This window comes from Brachionichthys hirsutus, chromosome 21 (assembly GCF_040956055.1).
Source record: "Brachionichthys hirsutus isolate HB-005 chromosome 21, CSIRO-AGI_Bhir_v1, whole genome shotgun sequence".
Taxonomy (NCBI): Eukaryota; Metazoa; Chordata; class Actinopteri; order Lophiiformes; family Brachionichthyidae; genus Brachionichthys; species Brachionichthys hirsutus.
The window spans coordinates 9,905,005-9,922,554 of record NC_090917.1 but is presented as its reverse complement, the minus strand read 5'-3'; the positions used below and the strand labels follow the sequence as shown (position 1 = coordinate 9,922,554).

Genomic DNA, 17,550 nt, shown 5'->3' with positions numbered 1-17,550 from the left:
TGATTCCTACCAGACATGAGAACGTGTACCGAGTTCTTAACCATTGAGAGGCTGCGAACACACGACAGCCTGTTAAACGGCATCTCTGAGAGCCTCGATGAGGAGGTCATGAGTCACCGATACTGGAGCAGTAAACTCCATTCAAGCAAAGAGGAGTTCCTCCTGAGGTGGAATCAGTTTATTGAGAAGACAAGTCCTGACATTCAGTCAGAGAGACTGGAAACGAGGGATGCACCGCGCTGTTTTCAGCGGCTGTTGCCAGTCCGGGCGTGAACCAGGCCTCGTGGAAATGCGCTCGCATCAGTAATGGGCACAGTAGATGTTCATAGTCATCCAGGAAGGGCTGGCATCATCAGCGGCGGCAGGAAGCACGGAGGAGCTAGGATGAGCAGGATCTGGGGGGGCAGCGGTCAGCCGTGGAAGGTGGAGGCGTGTCCGTTTCAGCCGGCTACACGGCGGTGTGTGTGAGGGCAGCGATGCGTTCATGCTGCACGTCCTCAGTTGCTGCCAATCTGGCCTGAAGCATGAACTGCAGCATTTACACAAAATAAAATGTGACTATCCTGCATTAGAGGAGTGTAAATGCAAAGCCCGACTAGCAGGACAGTGTGTTGTAGCTTTATGGGGCTGTGGATGCGCAGAATCTGGATTCATGGTTCAGTCATCATAAAAACATTCATCGTTACTCGTTTCGTATTTAAGCTCCAACCTCTAGAGGTTTAGGTTGTTCTGTGGAGGCGTGATGGGGAACATTCTAACCAGAGCCTGCAGGTGGATGCTGGGTGGAGGTGGTGGAGCTGATGGTGTAACATCAGAGCCTGCAGGTGGATGCTGGGTGGAGGTGGTGGAGCTGATGGTGTAACATCAGAGCCTGCAGGGGGATGCTGGGTGGAGCCTGTCAGCCACTATTCATTTAACAAAAGAAGCAAAATGCACTTCTCAATATTTATAGTCCAAATCTGTTTTGAAAATTATTCAAAATCCAATTAGCAAAATGAACCTAAAGGTATTTTACAACCTCATGAATGTCTTTGTTCAAATGAGTCTCTTGGATAATGATGGGAAACACTTTCCAGTGTCCTAAGAATTAAAATCATGATCACTTCATCACAGACGTCATGGCATACACTCGACTTTACCAGTCTGGCAATGCAAAGATGTAATGAACATCAATAAAACGTAACATTTCCTTTTAGAATAGTTTCTCTTCATTTATTTTCTTGTTTTAATTTAACAATTCGAGCAGAGAGAACTCAGCCAAATGCTTTCCTTATCGAATTAGTATTATCTTTCAGTTTGGACCCTCAAAGTAAAAACATCTTTGTCATGTATGACAGAACGAAACAGGAATCAGAATCAGAATCAGTTTATTGCCGATGAGGTTCACAGATGATAGTAATGATGTCAATGATATCAAAATTAGAATAGTTAAAGACCGTTTTATTCAGTTTCACTTTGTTGCTTAAATACTTCAGTTTTAATGGAAATGAATTTAATTTAATCCAAGACTGCGTACTCTTGTGTGTGTGTGTGTGTGTGTGCAGGGACACGCTTAACTCCACGATTAGAGTTTGTAATTAACATAATATCTACTTCACGGACTCACACAAAGCCAAACGTTGCTGCTCAACGTGCAGCTCGGGCTTTTTCTACATTCTGTAACGCTCGTTATTTTAATATTCCATCAGTCATGTTTAAAAACGAACATGAACGTGGCTACATCTCCATCAGGCGGGCAGTAATCTGGAGCCGCTGGATTAAGATCCGTGAGGGTTTATCTTTATACGGTAAGGAGAGGAGAGAAAGAGTTCACTCATCTCGTTTGAGAGGCGTTCACTTCATTGTCTCACGTTGCTTCTCGTTCTGTCCGTCCCGATTTCCTCCACATGAACGAATCACACGTAACAGGCGTGTTTGAACTGTGACATCATCATGTTTACCCCTTGACACGATGGTCCTAAATGCCATTCTAGAATAAACAATGACGGTTTGGTTGAGGGACACAAAGACTTTGTGGTAGCGGTGCCATTAATAAAGGCGTGTGGCGGAACAATGGTGGTCTAGAAGACCAGTGTCACCAGTGTCCTGTCCTAAATACAGCAGCCGCTGGACATGTTTGGAACATTTACGAGACAGATGTCCATCGTCCGTCCCCAGAGGACAGTCTCCCGTGCTGTAACGCAGCATCACAGCAGCCACCCCCCATAAACAGAGCGCATAGAAAGCCTATAAGAATAAGTCAGAAAGGAAAAACGTGACTTTCTCATGGAGGACACTTTGTCCTCGCCCATGAGCAGCAGCTTGTCCTCTGACTGTCCATCACCAGAGGTGACTGGCTCTGCTGCCAACACCAAACATCTGCGCTCACACGGCTCGTCAAGGTCATCACACGATGGGAATCTGTCTCGCTGGCTGGATTTGGGACCGACGCATTAGCCCCGCCCCCCCCCCAGTGAGCCCCCTCCTCTACAGCCAAGGTAAAGATCATCCTGAAGGTGGAAGGGAGCTGGGGGGGATCTGAACCGTGTGTCACCCCCCCTCCACGCACACTAAGAGTCTGCTGGCTGTGATGGGAAGCAGAAGCCACGCATGCATCCCTGATATCAGCCAGAGTCCCAGTTCAATGTGAAGAGCATTGGAATCGCTTCAGAGGGTGTAGCAGCATCAATGCGGTGGGGGGGGGGGGGTAGGTCAGACGAAGCAAGGAGGAAAGAAGGATGACTTTTAACCTGAGGACAAACAGTGGAGGTTCTTTGACGGCCTCCTGCTGGAGCAGGGTACACCCAGGATGAGACGCCAGCTCGTTGCAGGGCAAACAACCATGCTCACACTCACACCTACGGACAATTTCGTCTGACCCGGAGAACCCGGAGAGAACATACAGACTCCACACAGATAGGATTCGAACCTGGAACCTTCTTGCTGTGAGGACACACCGCTGCCCATTGCACCGCCCTATATATATAGTAGTGAGACGGTTTCTGTGCATCTGAATTAAAGCCCGCCCCGTCCCAACAGCAGCACAACGACACGGGTCCGGGTCCGTCTCGGGACTCATGCGCTCTCATGCAGGACATGGGGGGTAAATACTTTCTGTTACCTTTAAAGAGAAGGGAGCAGCTTTGTACGAGACTGTTGCCCCTCGCATTGGGCTTTGAGGGGTAACCTATGCTGCGTGCAATAACACTGTTTGGAGAAAAGAAAACGTGAAGCTTCTAAAAGAGCCTCATCAGACATTGCTCACCTTGCATGTCCTCCCCAGCTCCACATTCTCCTCCCCCTGATTAAAACCTCCCATTCAACTGCTGATTGGTCAGTTAAGGTTGGCAGAAACAAATATTTCCCCATAATCTTTTAATTCCTTTTTACACAACCCAAAAGTTGCTGTATGAATATGTCACCTCTGCTCTATTGGCTTAGCAGGATAATAAAGTTTTATTATTATTAAAAGCTGGTAGCTGCATCTGCATTTTCCATGAAAAAAGGTCTGGATTTAGCAAAAGGTATTTAAATTAGAGCATTGTATGTTGTTTTTTGGACAAATTTGTCAGAAGGACCTTATTTTCAGTGTTCTGACGATTCCTTGGTGGTTCAGGCTACAAAGGGTTAACCGATCAGAGGCAGAATGCTGGCTGATCATAGTATTGCCATTTTAGGATTTGTTTATATATAGCAAGTCTGAACAAACCTCGTCTGCTGAAGATCAAATCCTGAACTACACAACCAATTTATAATTGGAAAGAGGTTTCGTTCGTCTAACTCCTGATGAATGATTTCATGATGACGTTTAAGAACTCATAAAGTCGTGGCGCTAAACCGCCGTCCTCATCTCTCTAACCACCTGAGAGGTGAGACGACGCCCACCGGAAGAGACATATTTCAGCTGAAACTGTACTTATTGAGTTTAAAAGCCATTTCACAAAATGAATTAAAGCATAAATGTTAAGATAGAATTAGTTTTCTGATGTTGATGACGATGATGATAATCATGATGTTTATGATGATGATGATGATGATGATGAAGGCCATACAGTTTCTTCCATTTAAGAGCATTTTAGATTTGTGGATTAAAAACAATGTAATTTACAACACACTTTTAATTTATCATGGCAGAATATTTCTCATGGAGCCACATCGGCTGTGGTGGCATGAGACTGAGAGGGTGTGTCTGTGTGTGTGTGGGGGGGGGGGGGTACATATGGGGAGTCAGCAGGGCTGGAGCAGCAGACGTGAGGAGCGCACGGTCGGCGCCAGACCAACTACAACAATTACATCAACGGGAATAACCGGATTATGAGGATTTGAGAGGGGGAGTCTGCGTCCCGGCGTCCCGCTCCCCCCGCTGCCGTGATGGGGATAGACCGTCGGAGGAGAGCGTCGCTGGCTCTCACCTTGAACTTCCTGGCGTTGTTCCTGGCCGTGTCGGCGCTCACCACCAGCTACTGGTGCGAGGGGACGCGCAAAGTGGCCAAGCCGTTCTGCACCGGGCCGGTCGCCGGCAAGCAGGCGTTCTGCATCCTGTTCAACAGCTCCAGCCTCAACAACACCAAGATGGTGCAGTACATCTGGGAGACCGGAGAGGACAAGTACGTCATGAGGAAGTTCCACACCGGCATCTGGTTCTCCTGCGAGCAGCACATCAACATGATGGGTAGGTGTGTGTGCGGAGAAGCACCGGGACAGCGCCGGGAACGGAGGGGTCCGCGCACGGAGGCGCGCCAAGGAGAGACACGGAGATCCTAAAAATAAACGGCGCTTCTTGGACCCACGGTCCATCTAAAAAAATGTAATCCTACTTACCGCTGAAGAGATCTGTGTTAATCTCAGCAAATAGTTTTAAAATCAGATTACAGATCAGAAGCGAATAATCCCGCCTCATTGTTGACCGTTGAAACATCTTTTTGCTCAGTCAAATACGAGAAGTCATGAGGTTTTTTTTGTCTATTAAAGTGAGGATCTTTTCAAATTAAATGTTGTATTTGTGCCTGTGGGCTTTAAAATGTCAAAAACCTTGTTTTGTTTCAACAAAACATCCAAAAATATAATAACAAAAGTATTTTTCCTTATAAGAAGCAGATAAATAATGATGTGTTGACAACATTAAAAAAAAATCACATAACAGCACTGACTGCCAAACACACGTCTGACTCCCTCTGAACACAAGTCTGACTCCGTCTGAACACAAGTCTGACTCCCTCTGAACACAAGTCTGACTCCCTCTGAACACACGTCTGACTCCCTCTGAACACACGTCTGACTCCCTCTGAACACACGTCTGACTCCCTCTGAACACACGTCTGACTTCCTCTGAACACACGTCTGACTCCCTCTAAACACACGTCTGACTCCCTGTGAACACACGTCTGACTCCCTGTGAACACACGTCTGACTCCCTCTAAACACACGTCTGACTCCCTCTGAACACACGTCTGACTCCCTGTGAACACACGTCTGACTCCCTCTGAACACACGTCTGACTCCCTCTGAACACACGTCTGACTCACTCTGAACACACGTCTGACTCCCTCTGAACACACGTCTGACTCCCTGTGAACACACGTCTGACTCCCTGTGAACACACGTCTGACTCCCTGTGAACACACGTCTGACTCACTCTGAACACACGCCTGACTCCCTCTGAACACACGTCTGACTCCCTCTGAACACACGTCTGACTCCCTCTGAACACACGTCTGACTCCCTGTGAACACACGTCTGACTCCCTGTGAACACACGTCTGACTCACTCTGAACACACGCCTGACTCCCTCTGAACACACGTCTGACTCCCTCTGAACACAAGTCTGACTCCGTCTGAACACAAGTCTGACTCCCTCTGAACACAAGTCTGACTCCCTCTGAACACACGTCTGACTCCCTCTGAACACACGTCTGACTCCCTCTGAACACACGTCTGACTCCCTCTGAACACACGTCTGACTTCCTCTGAACACACGTCTGACTCCCTCTAAACACACGTCTGACTCCCTCTGAACACACGTCTGACTCCCTCTGAACACACGTCTGACTTCCTCTGAACACACGTCTGACTCCCTCTAAACACACGTCTGACTCCCTGTGAACACACGTCTGACTCCCTGTGAACACACGTCTGACTCCCTCTAAACACACGTCTGACTCCCTCTGAACACACGTCTGACTCCCTGTGAACACACGTCTGACTCCCTCTGAACACACGTCTGACTCCCTCTGAACACACGTCTGACTCACTCTGAACAGACGTCTGACTCCCTCTGAACACACGTCTGACTCCCTGTGAACACACGTCTGACTCCCTGTGAACACACGTCTGACTCACTCTGAACACACACCTGACTCCCTCTGAACACACGTCTGACTCCCTCTGAACACACGTCTGACTCACTCTGAACACACGCCTGACTCCCTCTGAACACACGTCTGACTCCCTGTGAACACACGTCTGACTCACTCTGAACACACGTCTGACTCCCTCTGAACACACGTCTACTCCCTGTGAACACACATCTGACTCCCTCTAAACACACGTCTGACTCCCTCTGAACACACGTCTGACTCACTCTGAACACACGTCTACTCCTTGTGAACACACGTCTGACTCCCTGTGAACACACGTCTGACTCCCTCTGAACACACGTCTGACTCCCTCTGAACACACGTCTGACTCACTCTGAACACACGTCTACTCCCTGTGAACACACGTCTGACTCCCTGTGAACACACGTCTGACTCACTCTGAACACACGTCTAACTCCCTCTAAACACACGTCTGACTCCCTCTGAACACACGTCTGACTCACTCTGAACACACGTCTGACTCACTCTGAACACACGTCTACTCCCTGTGAACACACGTCTGATTCCCTCTGAACACACGTCTGACTCCCTCTGAACACATGTCTGACTCCCTGTGAACACACGTCTGACTCCCTCTGAACACACGTCTGACTCCCTCTGAACACACGTCTGACTCCCTGTGAACACACGTCTGACTCCCTCTGAACACACGTCTGACTCACTCTGAACACACGTCTGACTCCCTGTGAACACACGTCTGACTCACTGCTCCAACCCAGATTAGAGAGCAGACATTCCGATGGGAGCTCATTAGTGAACAAGAAGGAACACAAATTGGATCCAATCGTCTACATTCTGTTTGTCAATGGTTGTGACATTTTATAGACCAGGACAACTGATGGGATACAGATGAAATAAATCTCTGATTCACCGATGATCTTAAATCCATTCTCTGAGTGGAAATGAAATGAATGAATTCTGATGTTTTCCAGGTGAAAAATGCAGAAGTTTCCTTTATGTTGCACCTTCTAATGAAAGAGGTAAGGACACGACTGTAGCAGCCATCATGGATTCATGCAATGTCATCTCACTGGTGCAAAAGGATGTAAATCAACTGTATTCTCACGATGGTCCAATCAGGAGGAGAGTGTTACTGTGAGGCAGAGAAGTTTTGCGGGGCGAGGAATACAAACCTTTATGACATTATCTCTGCCGACATTGTGGTCTCGCTATAAATAAGCTGTTCTGGAGGGGTCATTTTTTACCGTTAGGGTTAGACAGCTTTCATAATTTATGCAGGGATATGTTAAATTACAGATTAAGCAGCCACACAAACACCAGCTGTTTCAGTCTGAGCTCAGGAAGCTCATGCCCCTTGGTATAAAACATACCTGTCATCTGACTTTGAAGGTGACAGGGTCAGTGTTGCACCATTCCCATCCCATTCTCCTTCATTTCCTAGCCCTCTCATATCTCGTCTCTTTCTGTTCCTGGCACCACAACCCCTCCACCATCGACCCTCAATCCCACAGCATGAATACATATTTCTGCTTCCTCTTTGGGATTCGTTTTTCTAATCCAATCTCTTTATAGGTGTGCTGTGGCTGTGCATCGTTGCAGAGTGCCTGTACATCCTCCTGTTGGCCACCGGGGGCATCCTCATGTCCATAGAGGTGTGCCAATTTGGCAACGTCATCGATGGCCTGAAGCTCAATGCCTTTGCTGCCATTTTCACTGTGCTGTCAGGTGAGTAGGGCCGACATCAAGGCGGAACGCATCAGCTACCTTAGTTAGACATAAAAGCAGACGAGTCCTCAGTGGATTCCGTGTGACGATCCTGACATCCAACCAATCACCTATTGAGGACAGTCAGAAGAGTCCCAGCTGCTTTGCAGTCTGCCTCACTCTCTCGGCAGAAGATTTAACAATGACCTTCCCTCTAATCCACTCTGTATCTAACGTCCCGCTCTGTGCAGTGAATCGCCAGTAAGAGACTCTGTGCTCGACACAGCGTCTCAGTGACAGACAGGTAAGATCCAGGAAATACTGAAGACCTGTAGCCCTTATATTGAGTCAGGTACAGCATGTTATCAAGGTTCAAGGTTAATTTATTTGTACCCGTAGGTAGAATTGATTTGCTTTGAGATGAGATAAAACATCATATTTCCATTCAAACCAGCAAACATATAAAAGTACTCAACTAATATTTCATCAGCCCCAGTAACCAAGATGTCATAAAAACGTTTGCTAACCATAATAATAATAAATATCAACAACACAAGATTAAGACTACGATTAAAATTAAACCCGATAAAAAGATGAAGGATTAAAATACATGAGGAACTGCCGACTAACGCTTATTCAGCAGACTCACAGCAGTCGGGACGAAGCAATTTGGTTGGCACTAAAAACCTCCGCCCGACATAGTGACCGTACAGGGGGGGGGGCGCAGGTCATCCTGCAACACGGAGGAGGCGATCCTCTGCAGGGCTGGTCTGAGCTTCACCAAGCAGAAGACCTGACCATTTAGCAATGACATTCAACCCCTTTTTCTATTTCAGATTAGCCTGGCCAAACCATGACACCAAAGAAAAGGAGACAACACTCTCAATAAAGGAGTGATAAAACATTTTCATGATAGTTCGATGAAGGAGTGATAAAACATTTTCATGATAGTTCGATGAAGGAGTGATAAAACACCATCATGATAGTTCGATGAAGGAGTGATAAAACATTCAATTCAATTCAATTCAGTTTTATTTATATAGCACCAGATCACAACATAAAGTCATCTCAAGGCACTTTACAGAATTAGCAGGGAAAGACCTGCAGGGAAACACAGAACCCAACTTGACCCACGAGAGCAACGGAGGCAAGGAAAAACTTCCCTTTAACGGGCAGAAACCTTGGACAGAACCTAGGCTCATGGTGGACGGCCATCTGTCTGACCGGCTGGGTTGAGAGAGAGAGAGAGAGAGAGAGAGAGAGAGAATGGCAGGTCGGAGACGAGTCAAGGAGATGGATAGGGAAGTGATAGCGAGACAGAGCAGGAGCAGACAAAAACTAAATGCTAATGCTAGCAATATAAAGCTATAAATGCTAATGCTAGCGACGTGGACTTCAGTGTTGAGGGACACAGGTCCAGGTTCTGCAGCACCACGGACAGAAGGACCTGAAAGAGAGAGAGGGACAAACAGCGGGAGAGAGCGAACAAGACTACAGGAAGAGAGAGAGATTACTGACATATATTTATAACATGAATAACCAGATAAAGGGGGAGGAGCTCGGTGTGTCATGATGTTAAGCCACCAATGCTGCCTAATGACAGCATATTGATTATACTGATTACTGCATTGATTAGTTATAAGCTTTGTTAAAAAGGAAAGTCTTTAATCTACTCTTGAACATAGAGATGGTGTCTGTCTCACGAACCAATCAGGGAGCCGATTCCACAATAAAGGAGCTTGATAACTGAAAGCTCCGCCCCCCTGTCTGCTCTTGGAAATTTTTGGAACCACGAGCAGGCCAGCATTTTGGGACCGCAGGGTCCTAGTGGGGCAATACGGGATAATCATCTCTGTAAGGTAAGGAGGGGCCTGGCCGGTGAGGGCTTTAAAAGTGAGTAGAAGGATTTTATATTCAATCCGTTCCCTAACAGGAAGCCAATGCAGAGACGCCTGAACAGGGGAAATGTGTTCTCTCAGTCTGGTTCCTGTTAGAACACAAGCTGCTGCATTCTGGATTAGCTGGAGATGTTTAATAGACTTTTTTGGGCAGCCGGACAGTAAGGAGTTGCAGTAGGCCAGTCTGGAAGTCACAAAAGCATGGACTATTTTTTTCTGCATCTTTTCGGGTCAGTAGGTGCCTGACTTTTGAAATATTCCGAAGGTGAAAGAACGCAGTCCTTGAAATATGCTTTATCTGGGACTGAAAGGACAGGTCCTGATCAAAGATTACCCCCAGATTCTTGGCAGTGGTGCTGGTGGACACTGAGACGCCATCTAGTTCAACTACAACACTAGAACAAACATTTCTGAGATGCTTTGGCCCAAGAACCAGAACCTCAGTTTTATTTAGGTTTAATAACAGGAAGTTCTCGGTCATCCAGGAGTTAATGTCCTTAAGGCACGTCTGAAGTCTAACCAACTGATCGACTTTGTCTGGCTGAACTGACAGGTATACTTGTGTATCGTCCGCATAGCAGTGGAAATTTATGCTATGTTTCTTAATAATGTTACCTAAGGGTAGCATATACAGCGTGAACAGAATAGGTCCAAGCACTGAACCCTGTGGAACTCCATATTTAACTTCAGTGTACGTAGAAGATTCATCATGAACACGTACAAACTGAAATCTATCAGATAAATATGATCTAAACCAGTTCAATGCAGATCCTCTAACACCAACAGATCGTTCCAGCCTCTGTAACAGAATCTGATGATCTATTGTGTCAAAGGCTGCACTGAGATCTAATAAAATAAGCACGGAGACAAGTCCATTATCAGACGCTATTAAAGGTCATTGGTGACTTTAACTAATGCTGTCTCTGTGCTATGATGAGCTCTGAAACCCGACTGGAAAACCTCAAATAACTGATTGTCTTGTAAGAATTCACACAGCTGACTGGAAACTGCTTTTTCTAAAAGCTTTGACAGGAATGGAAGGTTTGAAATTGGCCGATAGTTAGCCAAGACATCAGGATCCAATGTTGGTTTTCTGAAAAGCGGTTTAATGACTGCTGTTTCAAAAGACTTGGGTACATAGCCTGTGAGTAAAGATAGATTAATCGTATTTAGCAAAGCAATACTGATTGAGGGGAAGACTTCTTTAAGTAGCTTAGTTGGGACCGGGTCTAAGAGACAATTGCACGGTTTAGATGAGGCAATAGCTGCCCTCATTTGCTGCAAGTTAATGGGGGTGAAGCTATCCAAGTAACCATCAAGAGTAACAGTCGTATCTCTACTTCCATTGCCAGGGGGGGGGTCAATGCCACACGAAGGCAGACGCTGATGAATGACGTCCCTAATAGATTCGATTTTGGTACTGAAGAAGTTCATGAAATCTTCACTACTGAGACCTATCGGGACAAAAGGGTCAACAGAGCTGGAGCTTTGTGTTAGCCTAGCTACGGTGTCAGAACGGTGTCACATCATCACGATAGTTCAATAAAGGAGTGATAAAACATCGTCATGATAGTTCGATGAAAGAGTGATAAAACATCATCATGATAGTTCAATAAAGGAGTGATAAAACATTGTCATGATAGTTCAATAAAGGAGTGATAAAACATCGTCATGATAGTTCAGTAAAGGAGTGATAAAACATTTTCATGATAGTTCGATAAAGGAGTGATAAAACATCTTCATGATAGTTCGATAAAGGAGTGATAAAACATCTTCATGATAGTTCGATAAAGGAGTGATAAAACATTGTCATAGTTCAATAAAGGAGTGATAAAACATCGTCATGATAGTTCGATAAAGGAGTGATAAAACATTTTCATGATAGTTCGATAAAGGAGTGATAAAACATTTTCATGATAGTTCGATAAAGGAGTGATAAAACATTTTCATGATAGTTCGATAAAGGAGTGATAAAACATTTTCATGATCAGCTTCCTCAAGCAGTGGCGTCGCTGCTGACCCCTCTTGCTCACTGCTTCACTGTTCTCTCCAAATGTCAAACTGCTATCAATGATGGTCCCGAGGTCCTTGTATGATTGAACCTGCTCAATGACCTGACCATTAATTAATACAGTGCTTCTCAATTATAATACCACTCTTCAATCCTTATTAACATAAAAAGAAATATGAAAAAGAAAGAAATATAGATCAACCTACAACAAAGAATAACTTTATTACCATTTATTTTGTCTGCAACAGAAAATATTTGAAGTACATCAATTTGCCTGACATTTTAATCCTTAAACTACAATTTATACAATTAAATAATAAATTAAATTAAATACCATCAATAAATAATAATACATTAAAATTGATCAGCAACATTAACTCAGGAGCACAAAATATAATAATAATAATAATACATTTTATTTATTTGGCGCTTTTCTGGAAACTCAAAGTCGCTTTACACAGTGCACATAACATAAAAACAGCAAAGAAATACAGAAATACAGACAATAAAAAGTGAACACAGTTTAAAATTCAATAAAATGTAAAAAGTAAAATTATACATTAAAAGCAATGTTGAACAGATGTGTTTTTAGTTCTTTCTTGAAGGTGTTCTTAGTGGTTGGGGTAGTGAGTTCCAGAGAGTGGGGGCAGCGATGGAGAAGGCTCTGTCTCCCCAGGTTCGGAGCTTGGTCCTACAGGGGACGGACAGGAGGTTGGCGTCGGCGGAGCGGAGGGAACGAGATGGGGTGTGATGATGGAGCAGATCTGTGAGGTAGGGGGGGGGCAGATTATGGAGCGCTTTGAAAGTGATGAGAAGGACTTTGAACTGTATTTGTTGGGGGACCGGGAGCCAGTGAAGGTTTTTAAGGACCGGGGTGATGTGTTCACGGGAGCGGGTGTGGGTGTGGGTGAGGAGGCGAGCAGCGGAGTTTTGAATGTATTGCAGTTTATGTAGGGTTTTTGATGGTGTACCATAGCGAGCACTACTGCAGTAGTCGATTCTGGATGTGACGAAAGCATGGATCAGTGTTTCACCAGCGGCGAAGGTGAGTGAGGAGGCGAGCTATGTTCTTGAGATGAAAGAATGCAGTCCGGGTTATTTGTTTAACAGTAGCATGTACTGTAATACATGCTACTGTGTGACTGTACTTGTACTCTAACATTCTATCCAATAAATATATTCATATTCATGAAATGAATGGATGAGTGGGGAAGGAGTGAGGGGGGTGTTGTCGATGTTGGGTGGATTGTGTGATGTTTTTGAACCAATGAGGATTATGTCTGTTTTGTTGCTGTTCAGTTTGAGGAAGTTTTGTTTCATCCAACTTTTGAGGTCGGGTTAAGCAGCTGGTGAGTGTGGAGTGGAGCTTGGAGTCTATGGAATTAGTGGAAATGTAGAGTTGTATGTCGTTAGCATAACGGTTGAAATGGAGGGAATGACGACGGATGATGTTGCCAAGCGGGAGGATGAAGAGGAGAGGACCAAGCACTGAACCTTGGGGGACACCTTGTAATAGTGGGGCTGTAGAGGAGGAGCCGTGGTTGATATAAATTAACTGTTGTCGGTTTGTGAGGTAGGACTGAAGCCAGGACGGAGCGGAGCCGGTGATGTTGAGGGTCGTCTTGAGGCGGGACAGGAGGATGGAATGGCTGATGGTGTCAAATGCTGCGGTGAGGTCCAGAAGGATGAGAATGCTGAGATGGCCGGAGTCGGAGGAGAGGAGGGGATCGTTGGTGACTTTGATTAATGCTGTTTCAGTGCAGTGTGGAATGGTTCAAACAGACTGTTGGCGTTGAGGTGAGTCTGAAGTTGTGCAGCAATGACACGCTCTAGAATTTTAGACAGGAAGGGGAGGTTGGATATGGGCCGGAAATTTGATAGTTTTTCAGGGTCAAGTCCAGGTTTTTTGAGTATTGGGGTGATAGCTGCCAACTTGAGAGACTGTGGAACAGAGCCAGAAGTGATTGAGGAGTTTATGATTCTAGTGATCAGCGGAGAGATTATGGGGAGACAAGTTTTAACGAGTGGAGAGGGAATAGGATCTAGGGAGCAGGTTGGAGTTTTAATGCCTGTTAGAAACTGAGTGAGCTGTACAGATGAGATGGGGGTGAAGTGAAATAGTTGCTGAGTGGAACTAGAGAACGGTGAATCAGGAGGAGCTAGGTGAGTTGGGGGGAAAAGGAAACTGGAACTGGAAAAAAGATAGGAAACTATTGCATTTGGTGACAGTAAAGGATGAGGAGGTGTTATCTTTAGGCTTAAGTAGTGTGTTGATTGTAGAGAAAAGAGATTTTGGATTATTGGTTATATTGATTATTGGAGTGGATGAGATTGGAGTAGTAGTTCGTCCAAGCAGAGTTTAAGGCATCTTTATATTCCTGTATAAAATCTGTGTATGCTTGGAGATGGACAGTTAAACCAGATTTCTTATACAGTCTCTCAAGCTGGCGCTTACGTGATTTCAGGTTATGGAGTTCAGGGGTGAACCAGGGAGCAGTATGGATGAAGTTGACCAGTTTAGTTTTTGTAGGGGCAAGTTCATCAAGACAGGAGGAGAGAGTATCGTTGTAGTGTGTGACCAGTTCAGAGGGGTTATCAGACGGTGGGGGAGGGGAGATGGCCAGCTTGGTGGTAAGGAGTGCAGCGAGAGCAGAGGGGTCGATGGATTTGAGGTTGCGTCTGCTTTAAGAGCTCGCTTCTGATCCGTCTCTCAAACATTTTCATTACGACTGATGTTATTTCATGGGGACCACCTGAACATCTATTTTCTTGTCAGGCAGCTTTGACGGCGTCTCGGATCCATGGAATCTGTGCCATGTTGCCAAACTGAGCCGAGAAACATGTGTAGAGTTAGAGATATCATGGAGGTGCAACAAAAAGTGTTTGTGCCATTCCCCAAACTACCAAAAGGAGGAGACAAAAAGCACTTTTTTTGGCTTAATGCTGAAATCTTACCCAAGAGAAAGGTGCCTGCGGTCGGATCATAGTTTGAAATCAGTGAGAAGTAAGGCAACCTCTGACGTCATCTGCTGCTGGTACGTGACTTCAGGCTTGGGCACGTCCATCACCTCGAGCCTGGTGAAAATTGTCACAGTATTTGTTGTATTAAAGGTTTTTTAAATACAAAATAAATAAAAGCTTAACTTAACTGCTTCAATGAAGAGTCCAATTTATTCTTTGTTTGTCATCTTCTTCTGTCATTTAAGAAAATACTGCAGCAGCATCATAAATGTTTTTTGGAATAAGAAGCTCCATCTAACTTTGCATCAGAGGGGCTTGAGAAGTAATGGCAGGATTAATTAAAGGGACTGGATCAACAAAGTTCCTGTCAGTGGCTTCAGGTGATGCAACACTGCCACCCCCTGGTGACTGAGGGGACTAGCGTTGAAGAGGAGGCCGGTGTTCTTCACCTGTCTCTGCTCTGTTACCTGTTGGCCAGGTCTGCTGGGTATGGTGGCCCACATGATGTTCACCACAGCCTTCCAGCTGACGGTCAGCATGGGCCCGGAGGACTGGAAGCCTCAGACGTGGGACTACAGCTGGTCGTACGTGTGAGTTCACCGCCTGTCTTTAGGTCACTGACTAGCTTCTCAGTTAGACATGGTTCCCACTGATTTATTTACATTGCTTTTACATTGATCTCCTTCTGACTCTTTTAGAATTGAATATTTACACCAGTGAAAACTGCTGAGCAACATGTTATATTAACTCCAGGAAGATTAGCTGAGTTTGTTCCAGCTAATGGAGATGAAAATAAATACAAATAAATAAGTTAGTGTTGTCAGTCCAGCTTATTTAGTGCATTTCTCTTATTTGAGTTGCTATTTTTCTCCTTTGAGTTTGTTGTTGCAGGTTAAACTTTGATTCAACCAAAGTGTGATGCTCTTATTTAAAATATGACATGTATTAAATTAAACTCAGACCAGCAGCTCAAACATCTTAAATAACAATTTAATGTGACATTATTATATGCAGTGGCTTGTAAAAGTATTGATACCCCTTGAACGTTTCCACATGTTGTCATGTTATAACCACAAACATCAATATATTTGATTGTAACACCCCCCCCCCCCCCCCCCCCTCAAACACGGTGGTGGCAGCATCATGCGCTGGGGGGGCTTCTCCAGGGACAGAGAAGGTGGTCAGAGATTATGGGAAGATGGGTGGAGCCAAATGCAGGGCAAGCATGGAAGAATACCTGTGAAAGACTTGAGACTGGGGCGAGGGGGGGGGGGTCATCTTCCAGCAGGACAACGACCCTGAATGGCCTAGAACAAAACCTGCTCATGTGTTGCAACGGCCCCGTCAAAGTCCAGACGCAGATCCAAGCGAGCGTCTGTGGCCCGATCTGAAAGCTCGTTCACCAACGCTCCAGCTGTTTCACAAAGGAGAATGGTCACAGGTCTCAGTCTCCAGATGTGCAGCTGGTCGAGGCGTCCCCCAAAGCCTAGAGCTGGAGCTGCAGCAGAAGGCCGTTCCACAAAGTGTTGACTCACTGCACATTGAAATCGTCTATCGTTTTCTAGTCTTTGTGCTAAAACATATTTATATTTGTGGTAGTAATGTGGAAAACGTCAAGGGCTATGATACTTTTACAAGCTGCTGTACATCATTGTTGTATCGATATTTTTTATAGCCGCTTGTCTTGTGAATGTGAGGTTTTAAGTTTCTCTATCAGAATATAGTTTATAGTTTGATCATTAAAAAGTGACCTGTTTGTTTAACAACATTTTTTATTTCAGGTCTTTTTTGTTCTTTAAATAATGACATTTTAAATGCATCCAATGACTTTCAGAATGAATACATTTATTTGCTGTTCCGTCTTTCCACTAGTCTGGCATGGGGCTCCTTCACGGCCTGCATGGCGTCTTCGGTCACCACCATCAACCGCTACACCAAAACCATCCTGGAGTTCAAGCACAAGCGCAGGAACATTGAGAAGAACCTGAAGATCAAGCAGAAGCTGCTGGAGCTGGACTCTCCAGAACAGGTGTGGGACATGTACATCAGCTCGGTGCCCAGCACCGCGGAGGAGCTGCTGGACCTGTCGTCCAGCGGCCGCAAGCTGTCCAACGCCTCCATCTTCCTGGACCTCAACGACCTGCCCGACCCGCAGGGAGAGGAGTACTGCTAGAGGACGTCCAATACAGGCAATGGAGTTACTGGTAACAACACAACCATTCACCGCGTCCATTACACAGCAGGGCGCTGGCCCAGACGGCGTGCAGCACCGGCACCGGCTCCGTGGTCGTACCTAGCTACGGGCTGAACACGATGTCTGCTTCAGTTTCAGCCTCTTTCAAAGTGGGGGAATCAAGTAACACAGCCTGGTCCTCAGCGTGCTGCTCTGACTTCAGCCTGGTTTTGTTGTTATTTACAGGCGCCTACTCGTTTTGGAGATTGTGATGTTTTCAGAGTGGTGTCCAGTGACCTTCACCGGTCCTTAGCGACCTTCACCGGTCATTAGCGACCTTCACCGGTCATTAGCGACCTTCACCGGTCATTAGCGACCTTCACCGGTCCTTAGCGACCTTCACCGGTCATTAGCGACCTTCACCGGTCATTAGCGACCTTCACCGGTCATTAGCAACCTTCACCGGTCATTGGCGACCTTCACCGG

General features: G+C 45.7%; 1 protein-coding gene across 1 annotated transcript; it reads left to right on the top strand.

Annotated features, from left to right (window-relative positions):
• The first annotated feature begins 4,350 nt into the window (after positions 1-4,350).
• On the top strand, positions 4,351-17,064 carry gsg1l2b (gsg1-like 2b). The gene is made up of 5 exons (XM_068754525.1): positions 4,351-4,651; positions 7,289-7,336; positions 7,890-8,042; positions 15,370-15,481; positions 16,764-17,064. The coding sequence occupies exons 1-5, from the start codon at positions 4,351-4,353 to the stop codon at positions 17,062-17,064; spliced, it is 915 nt and encodes a 304-aa protein (XP_068610626.1).
• Positions 17,065-17,550: the final 486 nt, after the last annotated feature.